Here is a 14873-nt window from a genome sequence, read left to right as displayed (position 1 = left end):
CCGGTGAAATAATTATAAATTATAATTCTTTTAATTTTTGTTATTGTTATTATTGCGTAATATTATGTACATGTATATACATAGAGCAAATCTGTTCAGTATGTCACTGCTCTATATGTACTCTAACTATGTGCTGTCAACATTATACTCCTCTCATAATAATACTACTAATTCTTATTCTATCTGAATAAATCCCCCTGTTCTTCCCTGTGGAGTTGGTAAACATTAAAGAAAGTGAAAAGAAGTTCTTGGATCCAGCCCTTCATTAGGATCCTCAACAGAATGTGACGGGTTCTCTCTTGGCCTGTGTCTCATCCTTCCTACAAGTGTCAAGCAAATCTGTTGTGTAGTTATTGTGTAATCGTACTGACAAACAAACGGATCAGGGTGAAAACATAACCTCCTTGGTGGAGGTGATAGCAATGAAAATCAATATGAAGAGCGAAAAGGCACCGTTGGGTTAAGAGCTGTCTTCATATGGAAGTTCTCACTTCTGTTTTGGAGACAATTTGCATTTGCCCTCAAGTATCATATCCTCTTAACTTCCTTCCTTGTGAAATTTATACTGAGATTGGTCATTTCTGCCAAATACAATAAAATCTACAATCTCCAAATTAAAAGAGGAAGGAAAATGTTTCGCAGCTTGACTTTGTGAATAAGATGATAAAGCGTTTTACCTTTAACTCTGTTGTGTGTCATGTGTTATCATTAACAAACCTTTGATAAAACACATTTACTGCGGATGGAAAAACCCACTTACTGCTGTGACTTTGTGTTAATCACCTGGAGGACAAACACAAAGAGGTCAGATCCAAACAGCCGGGGAAACAGAAACAACACCTCGTACTCAATGTTTGATTCAATCCATCGGAATCAGCAGCTTGAACCGTCATCATTTGTAAGTTGGTTTGTTTTGGGATTTTGAAAAAGCCTTTAAACAGCATAAGTTGAGACTCGGTTGTCTTGTGGTTTCAACATAATTTCAATTAGATCTATTACAAAGATCAAAATGTGGAAATCGACATGTTTCAATATTAAAGTAGGATAAAATATCCCATAAAATACAATCACTTCATAGATCTGCTCAGAGGAAAGTGTCTTAAACTAAATCCTTGAATTCCTGACAGGACTCATGAACTAATAGTTAAGTTGATTTAAGTAGCTAAAGTGAAAAACTATGGAAAATACACAGTTTAACACTCAAAAGCTTAAATTAACTGGTCAATTAAATGGAATTAAATTAAATGTATTTGTATTTTCCTCTGTTGATACACAACATGGGTCAAAAGTGACCCGGCTCAGTTTTTATTTTCTATATCTTTGCAGTGAATGAATTTCATCATTCAGTATTTCAGGTATTCCCTGCCCTTCATTTCACACAGCTGCTTTTTCACATCTGATGCATGTGAGTCTTATTTTACAATCCATTACTAGTGAGAAAGAGAAATATGTACAATACCAACTAGCTGTTCGCTTGCTAGCTTCTCTTCTGGCTAACTTACCATAGCTAGATCAATAAAATAAAACTGGAAATATAACAGTATGTACTTAATAGACTGATTGATATGCATTTGAGAATATAGTTTGGCTGGTCACAGTCATTTCAGACTTACGGCTGACATGGTGATAAAGATGCTGGATGATGAAGATGAGGAGGAAGATGAGGAGGCAATTCTTGGTCTTGATTCTCAGTATGAAATCTCTGATGCAGACGACCTAGACTTTGTTCTTCAGGATCAAGCTGAAGTTGTTAGTGAGTCTTGGAATCCATCTCTCCTAAACACAGAAGGCTCCTTCGATGATATAGATTCTGTGACGTAGAAGATGAGTCTTCTACGTCACAGAAGATAAGTCTTCATCAAAGGGGCCTTCTCCTAAATCAATCAAATTTGTATAGCCCATATTCACAAATCACAGTTTGTCTCAAACAAGGTGTGACGTCCCTCAACAAGAGTCAGGAGAAACTATTACAAAAAAAACTTTTAACAAGGGAAAAAGAACGTAGAAACCTCAGAGAGAGTATTTACAGCACTGATTAGAAGAAACAGTTTGTAGCATAATGGAAGGTCAATGAATTATTGTCAGTAATGGTAAAGTATCTGAGCAGACATATTGTATATCAAGCAGTCTCGTTCCATCCATCGTCATGATCCACCGCCGCCATCAGGATCCACCATCAGCTGCCAACACGATACAGGATCCACCATTTTGACCCTTGTTGTGCATTAGAAGGGGTTTTACATAGCTCGTGTGTCAAAGGGTTAAATGTCTGAAATATTAGTATAAGCAGAAATGTATCGTTGTAAGAAACTTGAGGTGAGTTTGACTGTTTATCTGCTGCTGGTAGTTTAATTAATGGTAATTGAATTCAATCAGTACCACTGATGTAGAAATCTGTAAAATACAGTAAGTACAATGTAGGACTACAATGTAAAGTAGCTTTAAAGGGTAATTTCCGTCAGCACTCGGATATATTTGTAATTATTCATATTTAATATATCTATAAGAAATATTTCATTTCTGCTTATTGGCCTGAGTGAGCCAAGAGGAAGGTACAGTTCCTGATTTTGTCCAGCAGGTGGGGAACTCTGCTCACCTGTTGCTGCTCAGCCATTGAGTCAGAGAGCCTGTGGGAGTCTGTGGGGACGAAGGGGCCAAAGCCTGGACGCTCTCTTCACTCCACCATGCAAGTGGGAAAAATGCATTTGTTTCATTTATTTACCCCAGTTTGTCTGTGATGCACGACAGACGCACACAAAGGTCACGTCTGTGTTTGCTTTCCGAATGAAGATGAGTGACACAACCACGTTGCACGAACACACAACATGCAAGAGGCCTGTGTGTACAACAGATATGAAACCAGTTAGAAATTATCTCTCTCTCTCTTTCTCTCTCACACACACACACACACACACACACACACACACACACACACACACACACACACACAGACTCACTCACACAGTATCATCTGTGTATTTGTCTCAGTATGGTGCAGGTTTCTTTCTTACTTTAAAACAGCTGTATAGTTGCTGATAAAACATGAAGCTGTGAGTCTGGAGTGTGTGTGTCTGTCTGTGTGTGTGTGTGTGTGTGTGTGTGTGTGTGTCTGAGCACACACCTATGAGCTGGGGGACTCCTCTGCCCTTGACTCAAATATTTGCTGTCAATATTTAGAGGCTCTCTCCCGTCCCTGCGCTCATTAGGTGGTGGCGTTGTGATTTCATGTCTCGCACCAGGAGGCTCCACGAGAGCAGAGCTGGTGTCAGTCAGCTGTGCAGATGTGTGAGGGGCTAATCCATGTGATATGAAATGTTGACACTGTCATAGTGCTATATGTTACAGGGGGGGGGTTCAACAGCAGTGTGGTCGATAACAATAACAGGTGCTGGATATGAAGGGGCAAAGGTGAAGACTATAGGTTGTGTGTGGGTGTGGGTGTGGGTTTGTTCAGCTTGTGTGAAATATGTTTCTTCTGTGCATCAACGTTTCTAAGAACAGAAATTATTATTACAGATCGACTTGGTCACATTGATTAGCTGCTGTTCACATTAATTACAGAAATACTTGATGATTTCTTTTGTCGATGGAGTTAATATCAATTCCTTCATATATCGGCTCATGAGAAAGAGTCTGTGGATTATCTGGGATGAACAGACGTGTTTCTTGAAAGATTACGTGACGAGTTTCATTTTTCAGGAGCGTGAGGAGCACGGACAATATTCCATTTACCTCAGGTTCCATAAAATGAAATTTATCTGTTTTATTTTTCTGTTTTTCTTCATCTTCACCTTGAGTGAATCGAGCCCAAAGACGAGACGTGTCTTTTTCAACCCAACGGCTAATACATTAGAAAAGAAACACATAAATAAAAAAATACTAGTGTATCAGCAGGTTTGTTTTTTTTAAAGTAATATCCATAACTTTATAGTACAATATTTTTTAAAACTTGTTTTTACTTTAAGCTCACAATTCCAAACATTTATCTGGATTTGTTTTACTGCTTCAAATCCATTACATTTAGATTAATATTTACACCATATACACTTCATTTTAGTGAACTATTTCAGCATATAGTTGAAACTAGTTTTAGAATTTTGATTTTGTGACCCAGTAAAAACATCCATGTGTTTGTTTGAATAATTTATTAAACTTTTGCTATGAACCAACGATCAGTTCTCATGTCAGATGTCCCACTGGACACGTCTGTGAACCGCTTCATGTTTTAAATTCAACAACAGTGAAATAAACTAATTGCAGAGCCACGTGTGTGTCTGTGTGTGTCTGTGTGTGTCTGTTTCAGTGTGAGCCCAGCCTCATGTGTCTCTCCACCAACAGCAGAGCAAAGGCCAGAACCTCGGTGAGACCCACAGTTTGTGGATTCTCTCAGGTGATGCTCGCCTGAATGATTAAATGTGTCTGTGTGTTTGCCGGCTGCTCCGAGCGGCTGCAACAGAAAACACTTAGGATTGTGGCCTTTTCTAGATTACATTGGTTGCGCTGTTGCCAAGACAACAGCAATTAGAAAAGACTAGGTTACCAAGCAGAGAGTGGTTATGTTTCCGTAGCAACCAAGGTCAGGGAGAAGGCTCTAGGTTTACGTGAATCTTAGGCATAAGACAGATGCAGCATATTTGTTATTGTACCATAAGTGCTGTCATCAGGTTCGTGTTGAATCTGCTTTCTGTGTTTTCACCGAGGACTCGAACGGTGGCTTGGATTCCACAGCGTCCTGCATCCTCATTCGCTTTGAAACATCGAATCCAATGAGGAGAAACACACGTTCTGTGCAGAGGGATGAAAATGTGTCTGTTCTGGCAGCAGAGACGGTGAAAACTGTGACACGAGAGAAACAGAAGCGTGGACATATGAGAGGAGGAGCAGTGACGTACACAAACCTGTGCATTTTATATATATATATGCACAGAAGAGGAGCACAGACGATGTGTGGTCCTGTATGCAGGGTTGTGTGCCTGCTGTGTGCGCTTCCTGTAATTAGTTGATTATCACAGCATGTTGTCACACACCAGCTTACACAAACACACCATAATGACAATGACATACCATGGCCTCCTTAAGCTTCCATCTACCAGATAGTATTCACTGTGCTCATGCAAAAAAAAAACAAGCGGCTACAAAATGCAGATCGATCCCCACACCTCCACCTCCCTCTGTCCCGCTTCATCAACCGCCTTCTCTCACCGATTGTCCAATTCTTTCATCTCTCCATCATCATTTCATTCCTATATACCGTCTTCCCTCTAAACCCCATGTTCCTCTGTCTCTCTCTCTCTCTCACACACACACACACACACACACAGACACATCCCAGGTCCACTGTGGTGTGTAACCAGAGGCTTGGAGAACACTTAATCCCTCAGCACCTGCTGTCCATACCACCCTGACCTCCCTGCAGCTGCCTGGTGTGTGCTCGTCCCCTTTAAGTCTGTTTATTATACATGCAAACATGGTTCTTTATTAGCAACCCAGCGTTCATATGGTCAGGATTGGAGGGGAGGGGTTGTTGGTCAATTTGGATACTTGTAGATTTGTTTATATGTGCTTACGTGTTTTTATTAACACATTTGAGCCAAACAGATGTTCGGCTGTCCGTACAGCAGATGGACTTGATATAAAATCGCACCGTTATGATCGTAGCAGGAGAACAGACTGCAGGGATCAGGCCTCTAAATGAAATAAGACCCTTACACTGCGTCTTGTCTGCTCTCAAACTCAAATCATTGTCCAATGTCCAATGTCTGGACAGCTGGTTAAGACATATATAGGCGATACGCAAGGTATGATGGGAAAATTCCTGAACCTGCTGTAGAACATAACACAATTCTTTCCCGCTCACAGGTGCATAAAGAAATTCTCCCATCCTTGGTAACGTGAGTGTGTGAACAGTGTTTGAGTAAATGTTTTAAGACAAAATACAGACTAATCAATATTTAGAGGTGGGAAGCAGAAATAATACTAATTCTCCTTCAGGCTGCTTCCACCTGCTCAGCACTGGAGAGCTGGGATTCAAGGAGTCAGCAGAAAGAAACCGGGTGTGCAGAATTTAGACAATTTTATTGGCATAAAATATATACAAACAATAAAAGGTAAAAAAAATGTTTTAAAACAATATAAAATCACCTCTTTCCACATCAAAGTGAGAAAAAAAAGCAAGTTCATTGTACAGCTGGTCTTGGACCAACTGGAAAAGCAATTCTGATATGAATGCACAGCTTTCAAAAAAAAAACAAAAAAAACAAAAAACACCTTTGGTTTCTCCTCAGTCGTTCGGCTACCTACGGCTCCCTCCTCCGTCGCACATCAATCACTCGCTCCACATTTCCATTTACACTTATTCCAGCTTCTCCTCCCCACAGGTCCCTCTTTGTTCTGTGGAGGAAGTAGGAGAAGGAAAAGGCAGAATTGCCACCTGCTTGCAGATGGGGAGGAGGGGCGGAGGTGGAGTGACCACTGGGTGATGGAAGGGGAAAGAAGAGAGGAAGCGGCGGTTTCTAATAGGAGAGTGACTGCTGAGTTCTCTGGAGGAGGAGGAGGAGGAGGAGGAGGAGAGGGCGACTCGCAGAACAAACCGCTTTGTGCCTCCTGATGGTGGAAGTGTTTGCTGTATTGTCACCAGTAGATGCTAACAGAAGCCCAACAGTCCTCCCATTTGTTTCCCAGTACGACTCCACTGGGTCTTCGTCTCTGTCTATCACACACACACACACACACACACACACACACACACACCAGCTCCTCACGCACACACATGCCTCATGTGGAAGTTCACCACATACTCTGCGTTGGTGCGCTGGACAGAGATGGCAAACGGTTCGAAGGGGTGGAAGGTGAAGGCCACCAGGCGCCGTACGGCGTGATTTACCGGCCGCCCCAGCAGCCCCGCCTGGATCTTAAACTTCAGCAGGCCGGAGTCCCGAGCGTAGAACCTGGTGGAGGAGAGAGGAGCAGACGGAGCAATCACATTAAAGTCTGGTGGTTTTCTGTTGGCAGTGACAGACGTCCATGTTGCTGTTCTCTTATTTTGTCTGTTTATGTCTGAAACGGAGGCAGCAACCGATTATAATTTCCACTACTGATCAATCTGTCGTTAACTTTCAGTAAATCTTTCATCCTGCAGCTTTTACCACACGTTTGAGAGTAGATAATAAAAGATATTATCAAAATAAAAGAAATTAACAGAAATAAATAGTCAACAATATTGAAAACTCATTAAATTGGCTAAAAACCTGATGAAGATTTCCTGCTCTCATGTCATTTTGTATTGTCAACAGCACCGCTCATTGACTTTGATATCGTCTGCTGTGATTAAGCTGCTCATTCCCCCTGATGAGGTCCGTACCTGATGGGGTGGTCTCCACAGGTCTTGGGCCTCTCCATCACCGACACCCACTTGTCGTCGTAGCTGAAGAGGGAGAGGTCGAGGTAAGGGCTGCTGCTGTAGGACTGCGCGCTGATGGGCAGCTGACCCAGCAGCCGCCGCACCGCCTCGGTGTGGCCTCCGTATTTGGCGTTCACTATGGTGTCCTTAAATCTGAGGCAGGGACAGACGGCGGGACGTCAGCCAAACAGAATGAAACGGCAGCAGGGACATTCATTAGAGAATGATCAGCTCCATTAGACATGTGGCCTTCGTGTAAAGATCCTCCACTTCACTCAGAAGTGTTTCTCAGATACTAGACCCTGTTCAGACCTGGTTCTAATGACAAGAGGACGGCTCTAAACTCGGATTGGATCTCGCAGGACGGATGTTAACACCAGTTCTGAACAGTAAGTTAAAAACCTCCATTTCATGAGACATCTATAAATATCTAATAAAAATACAGATTTACTCATAGCAACCTCAATAGACTGAATAGTCTCACTCTCCTCCTCTGCTCTCCCTTCACTCCTCAGTCCTTTAAATTCTATATCCAGATTTATGAAATGTCCTCTCATCTAGTTTTGTGCTTGAACATTCAGTTTTATACTTAAGCCTCTTTCTCTCTGTGAACTGGGCTCAACTCTTGTAAATGACAAATCTGGTTTCTTCAAAGTAGCTGCCAGCTTTCAGTTTCTCCTCTCCTCATTCAAACTCTCCTTTACCGTCTCCTCCTCCTCCTCCTCCTCCCCACCCCTCCGCTCCCACTGAGGATTGTGTCGTCTGTGCTGGCGAGTCGAGTCACCAGATTCAATCACAGCTCCTGCAGCCGCACTGACTGTTTTAATGCCTCGCTTCTATATCCAGATTAAGTCCTGAAACTGCTTCCTCCCCCTCGAGGCGATCGCTGCTGATCTGCTTCCTTCTATCCACCATCTTCAAATCCTTCCTGACATTTGGCTGCACAACATCAGGTGGAGGTTGTTTTTTTCTTCCTTTCACTCAGATACAAGCGCCAGCACAAGTACGGTCAAGCTGGAGTGAAGGTAGTTTGGTCAGGAGAACATTATTACCTCCTTTACTACCTGTCTGTTTGCTAGTTAGCAGGATTATGCAAAAGCTACAGGACAGATAGGGCGGTCGATATTCAGGAGTGTTTGCTATTTCGTACAAATCCAAATAAAAATCTGGATCTAGTGGATTTAAAAGTGGTTTCATAGGGTTTAGGCATTTTCCACCACTGAATGAAAACAAATAGAGCTGGAAACCTGTAACTAGCATCAATGTGTAGGTGAGAGACGCCATGTGGCAAATTCTACTCATCGACAGTACAGAGGGTGTTTCTTCTCCTGTCGGTACCTTCTCTGGACCTGCCGGGCGTAGTTGTTGGATGAGGCGGAGCAGGGGAACTGGACGGCCTGGCTGTGCAGCGTGGCGTTTCTGAAGAGGTCGCAGAAGTTCTCAAACAGCTCCAACAGCTGGTCGGAGGTGTTCTCAAAGACGGCCAGCACCTCTGTGGACACCATGTTGTACACGACAAAGAACGACGGCTGAGAGAGAAGTGGGGAAGGGGGGTGGAAGAAACGTCTTAACATTTTGTCGTATTCTCTTCTTGCAGGTGTATTTATCTTCTCCAAACACAACACAATCCTCCCTGGTCTTAATAATAAAATAACAAGAACAGTTTATTCTCTTACAACCAGGTATTTCAGTCTTTTGCGTCTTTTTCATATAATGTTTAATTTGACAGAATTATATGGTTTTTATTCTTCATTGACGAAAATGAAAATAGCTAATCAGCGAGGATGTCAGAGAGCACAGGTTTCATGTTGATAACGTGAACATTAATTAGATCTACTTGGTGTCACCAAGACACGGGACTGAGGAGAATCTGTAGGAGACTCGTGTCCTTGGAGACCTGAAGGAGGAATTCCCTTTTGTACAGCGTGAACAACAAAAGACACGAGAGGAGGCAGGGGAGAGCGACAAAGAGAGCAGGGGGAGGAATGTGTGTGTGTGTGTGTGTGTGTGTGTGTGTGTGTGTGTGTGTGTGTGTGTGTGTGTGTGTGTGTGTGTGTGTGTGTGTGTGTGTGTGTGTGTGTGTGTGTGTGTGTGTGTGTCTACCTGCGAGGGGTCGGTGACTCTGAGTGTGACCACGTCTTCGCTGGTGTATTTAATGAAGAGGTGATGCTCATCCAGCAGCTGCATCTTCCACATCCTCAACCGCCTCAGCTGATCAAAAAACTGGAAGAACCTGACGACACCGCGGAACAAATGAGTTAAAAAAAAACAGAAGCCGCACGAGATCAATACGTGAATATCCGACATCTGCACGACAGGGACGTGGACTGAAGAGCTTCGGTAATCAACAACTACTTTAAATCAAAGAACGACACATTTCATAGATCGCACAACATATTAGAGCTGAATTCATTTGCCAATTAACAGAACATTTTTTCAGATGTGATCATTAATTAAATGTTGTTTTTTGAGCCAAAAGAGCAAAAAGTCTTGGCTGCAGTTTGTCAGATGAGGATTTGGTGATTTTTATATGTGAATATTGTATATTAAGGAAATAATCCTTAGTTCCAGAACTAAGAAATTCTTACTAACACCTAAATGTCTTTTATGAGACTAGAAAGGTTCTCAGCTAAAACCTCCAAGTCCCAACAATCCCTTCATGAAACCACATTGGAATTCACTAGATCCAGATTGTTATTTGGATCTGCACCATATTGCACACATCTTAAATATCAGTCTCCTAAATACGTCTGATGTTTTCACCAAGATCCTGGAATTATTCTCTGAGAAATTAACGAAAATGTTGAATCTCACAATGTTTACCAAAGTAAGAAATTGTGTAGATCACACAACTTATTAAAGCTTTTGTGATCATTGATTAATTTGTATTTTTCAAGCCAAAGGAGCAGGATTTATATGGTAAACTGAACATAAAATAATCCTTAGAAAGAAAGGAAATAAATTATACTAAATTGCATTTACAGGATAAAAATCATATGAAAAAACGAATTCAATGAATAATATGCTTGAAAGAATTCCTCATTTAGTGAAAGAACATCCGGCGAATGACATTTGAAAGCGTCCAGCTCGTCTCCGGCTCATAAACTCAGACTGAGAGGGACTTTGTTTATAGAGCTGTACAGCTGCCTTGTGGACGCAGCGTGGAGAGCTCCTAATGAGTCTCCCTGCTTTTAACAAGGTCGGAATTATTGACTGACTTAATAAAGTGATCTGCAGTAAAACTTCTCTTCACATTTACAACACTGCTGCAGCGCTGCCTGCTCCTGCAGACAGACACGGTCCAGATCAATGTTGCAGAGAATGAGATGAATCGTGAGGACTCACTGATACAAGCTGCTGTGATTTCTAAAAGGTGTTTGTACACCTGCACGTTTAAGTCTGATTTGAGTTAAATATGCCTCTGATTTGTTTCCCCCTCGCTGGGATTGGTTTGAGCAGGTGTGAACACGGTAATCGCACACTGGTGCTGAACTAAAATAACCATAACAAGAGCGTTGAGAGGTTTACCAGGTGTCCTTTACAAGGCACCGCACACAAACTGTAGCATCTTACACAGCATTAGCAGCTAACTGCAGAATGAACCATGGTCTCATTTGGACTAAGGGGCCTTCTTCTTGTGTTTACTTCCTGGCTCCCACCCCAGAAACATCTGACCCATAAACAGGGAACGTTCTCACATGATTTGCAGTGATGCATTTTGGCTCAATAGGTTTTTTCTCTGTGTCAAAAGAAATCGAACCAAAGAAGGAGAAACTTTAAAAAAGTCAATTGTTTGTGGTGGTGTGAAGCTGGGAATCGAACTCTGGTGCAGAATAAACACGGACTAAATCAAGACCCACAATCCAGCTGCAAGAGGACGAATAGAAAATGAATGGGTTCAACAGCAGATGACAAAGTAAGTGACAAGAGGACATTAATCGTACCTCCTCTTGGCGGTGGCGCTGCCATCCTGCTCGGCCCTCCTCCACAGGTAGACCAGCAGCCTGTGCTTCAGGGAGTTGATGGTTTTGTCGGTGTACAGGCGGGGGAAGCCCGGCTGGCTCTCCGCCTGAGCCTCAGTGTAAACAGCTGAAAGAGTCAGGAGGTCGTCCTCGTAACAGAAACGCCCGATGGTCCTCACGTCCAGGAACGTTCCCTCTGGAGTCACCTGGTTGAAAGAGAGACAGAGAAATAAACTTCATAACTGAGTTCAACTTGGTTTACTGTAGATTTACATTTTAAATCTACATGAAATCCCTTTCTGCTCACCTGGAACACGTGTATGGTCTGCTGTTGGACCGACAGCACAGCCAGGATGTTCCTGTAGAGGTAGAGCCCCTGGTTGTGGGACAGGATTATTTTGTCGCACTTGAAGGACCTGGTGTCGCAGAGCCTGCCGGTGTGGAGGTCGATGATGTGGAGGGAGTAGTCCTCGAGAGGAGAGCGGGGATTCGGAGTCACAGATTCGTTGTTACGATAAACCTGGTGGGAGACAAAATACGGATGAAAGAGGCGAACTGAGCCAAACTATGGAGGTAAATTTGTAGTGTCTTTGTAAATTTGGGAAGTTTGAAGGTGTCATTACCTCAAAGAAATATGGCGGCGGCTCCTCTGGGACGTACACGGCTGAGCCGACGATAACAAAGCGGCAGTCGTCCGTGAAGAGGCTGCATTCCCTGTTCAGGTGTTCTCCATTTGAGGCCACGTTAGTGACATGGAGGAGGGAGAAGAAGCGCTCGAAGAGACGGCCTCGGATGTTGAGGGAGCGCTGGTCATTGGCCGTTAGAAGAGTCTCTCCCTCTTGACCTCGCAGCAGGTCCTGAGCAGCCTGACAGCCTTGGTATTCATATATCTGGAAGAGGGAGTGGTTCCTTCATCTTTTTGTCTCGGGTATATTAGGTAGTTAAACGGAACAAATCTGTTCCTGGTCTATTTTATTGAAGGAAAATCTATGAGAAGAAAAAAGATAGAGATGTAACAGGGAGGTTTCTGTCCTCTTACCTCCAGAGACGTCTGGTCAGAGGAGAAGGCAATGAAGCAGCGTCCATCTGGTGAAAACTTCCTGAGGAAGCAGGGCGGCTTCTCCACATTGACCACAGTGAAGTTGGGGAAGAGGTTTTGGTGGAAGCAGCGAACTCTGTACCACTGAGCTCCCGGTCGGCCCGAGCAGATCCTGCGCCTCTCGAGACGATGGACCACATTCTGATTCTGGATGCGTCTGGGTTTCAGGGTCTGAGTGTCGTCGTCCATCGCTGTGACCAAAGAATGACCTCAGACCTCAGTAGGTAGTCACACAGGCTGGGTGGGGTGGGGGTGGGGTGGGGGGACCGGTGAAGCGACTACATCACAAGCTCAGCCCTGGTTCCTGGGTGTTCAGGAGAATTAAAACAGGTGAGGACTTTTCTGTGCTCGTTTGTTTAGCAGAAGAATTACAAAAAGACACCGAACAGATTTTCATTGAAACTCAGTGGAACGATGGGATATTGGCCAAGAAAAAACGTTTTGTGAGAATCCAGACAAATGGGCGGACGCAGGATGTTTCTCAATAATATCTCAGGAAATAATTCATAGATCTTGTTGAAAAAAAATCTGGCTTATTTAGGGGACTGATATCTATAAGTGAGTGTAAATTGGTGCAGCTTGATTGAATTCAAAGGGACTGCTGGGTCTGAGTGACCTTCTGGTCCAATCAATTACAGCTGAATGACGATTAATGAAGTGTGAATGCTAATCAATGTCCATTATCCGAAGACAAGGAAGGAACAATCCTTGTCTTCGGAGATATATATATATATATAGATATATATAGATATAGATCTATATATATATATACGTTTAATTAGTTATCGGAGGGAGATATTCTCTTTACAGTATGTGAACGGCAGTTATATGTTAGAGAGTGAAGAGAAAGTATTTAAAATACCAATGGTGGTGTTTTATCACAAATTAATAAATTGATTTTTCATTTAGTGTTATAGATAAGATTCTTGTCATCTGGTCAGACTCAACTACTTTAGAACTTTCTCCTCCTCCAAGTCTATAAAACACTAAAACATGTTATTATGTTTAAGCTATGTTGTCGTTTTACTCATATTTCTTTATGTCTAATTCTACTAATTGTTGATTGTGTGTTTTGATTTAATGTTAATGTGCTTTTGCTTGATAATCATGTGTCCTCTATATTCTTTAACTAATTGAACTGTGTCCAGGTTTTCATACATTACAGTGAATGACTGTGCAGGTTCTTTTGTATTGATTATCTTGAGGCAGGTTTTCTTTCCGTCTGCATTTGTTTGTTTGTTTGCAGAATTACGCAAAAAACTACTCAACCGTTCTCCATAAAAGTTTGTCGAGGGGCCACGACAGTAATTGTGATATGTCCTCTTCAGTCTAAATATCCAGGAGGCGTCTCACTTCGTCCTGAGTCCACGTCTGTCCCCTGCCAGTTGACATTTTTTGGTAAAAACCAATGAAATGACAGATATACTGGTTCGCTTCCTGTCATTGGCTCTAAGGTTGTTCACACCAGGAGTGAGCCGCTCCAGAGGTCACCTGACATCGGCCCGACGCCACCTCGGTGGTTTGGTTCGCACCAGGGTTCGATTCTCTCTCTGCCATGTGGATATATGCATCATTTATTCCAACTTTTAGTTATTTTTAAAAGAAATGGCACTTTTACTCAACAGCTCTTTATGGTGTTTTATTGTGTTCTTGTTTTAGAGGCTGTTTGGAAAACTGAATCTTGTTTTCTGTTCTATTAATTAACCAAATTGCCTTTTGGCTGAATGAAGTTGTCTTTGCCGAGGACGATCTGCCAAGTAAGAGTCACTATGACATCTGTAAGTGTGTTTATATGATGAATGAGTAGTAAATCTAATGTAAAGGTCAATTAGTGATTAATTAAGACTGTTTCCTTTCTTTGTGAACACAGCAGTGCTACGTGGATTTAACAGGAGACCAAGACACACGTTGCTTTTCTTTAACTTCTAAAGCAAACTGCTGCAGGACCGGAAAGACTCCACTGGTTGAACTGGAGTCCAGAATCAAACCTGTGACATGTGGCACCACCCGCACCGATACTCACTGTCCCACATCCTGCAGGCTCCAGTTCAGCAGCTGTTCACCTCCCGACTGACACAAGTCACTGGTTCCACTGGTTCCACTGGTTCCGCTGGTTCCTCACTTCACGTCCCGCTTCGGGAAGAAACCATCAAGTTCCCACCGACACCAGTAAAACAGCGGGTCTGGGTTTGTTGTTGTGAGCTGGAGGAAACGAAGAAGAAGAAGAAGAGGAAGAAGAAGAAGAAGAAGAAGACAGCGGCCAGGAAGTGTTGCACAGAGGATCTCGTTTCAAGCAGCGCCGCTACAGCCTCCTCAGGTGAAAGGTGGTACTGCAGGGTGTAAGTATAGATGATCAAATGGACGTGAGACATGTGGACGAGGACAATGTGTCCTTAAGCTGCAGCGAATCAAA

General features: G+C 42.8%; 1 protein-coding gene across 3 annotated transcripts in view; it reads right to left on the bottom strand.

Moving 5' to 3' along the window:
- Positions 1–14689, bottom strand: part of det1 (DET1 partner of COP1 E3 ubiquitin ligase) — a 29156-nt gene extending 14467 nt beyond the window's left edge. The window contains exons 1-9 of one of the 3 annotated variants that reach the window (XM_047340076.1): positions 14484–14689; positions 12401–12651; positions 11985–12251; positions 11669–11881; positions 11344–11567; positions 9503–9632; positions 8738–8928; positions 7361–7552; positions 6717–6947 (exon numbers count right to left, since the gene is read on the bottom strand). In XM_047340076.1, the coding sequence (XP_047196032.1) occupies positions 6758–6947; positions 7361–7552; positions 8738–8928; positions 9503–9632; positions 11344–11567; positions 11669–11881; positions 11985–12251; positions 12401–12651; positions 14484–14493 (1668 nt within the window). In that variant the 5' untranslated portion in view covers positions 14494–14689 and the 3' untranslated portion in view covers positions 6717–6757. Of the gene's footprint in view, positions 1–6056; positions 6948–7360; positions 7553–8737; positions 8929–9502; positions 9633–11343; positions 11568–11668; positions 11882–11984; positions 12252–12400; positions 12765–14483 lie in introns of those variants that run through there. The other 2 variants (XM_035157966.2, XM_035157968.2) reach the window with 2 other exon arrangements.
- Between the last annotated feature and the right edge of the window lie 184 nt (positions 14690–14873).

The sequence above is a fragment of the Hippoglossus stenolepis genome, chromosome 5 (genome assembly GCF_022539355.2).
Source record: "Hippoglossus stenolepis isolate QCI-W04-F060 chromosome 5, HSTE1.2, whole genome shotgun sequence".
Classification (NCBI taxonomy): domain Eukaryota; kingdom Metazoa; phylum Chordata; class Actinopteri; order Pleuronectiformes; family Pleuronectidae; genus Hippoglossus; species Hippoglossus stenolepis.
Note: the sequence above shows the minus strand (reverse complement) of the source record. Positions and strands in the feature narration are given on the sequence as shown.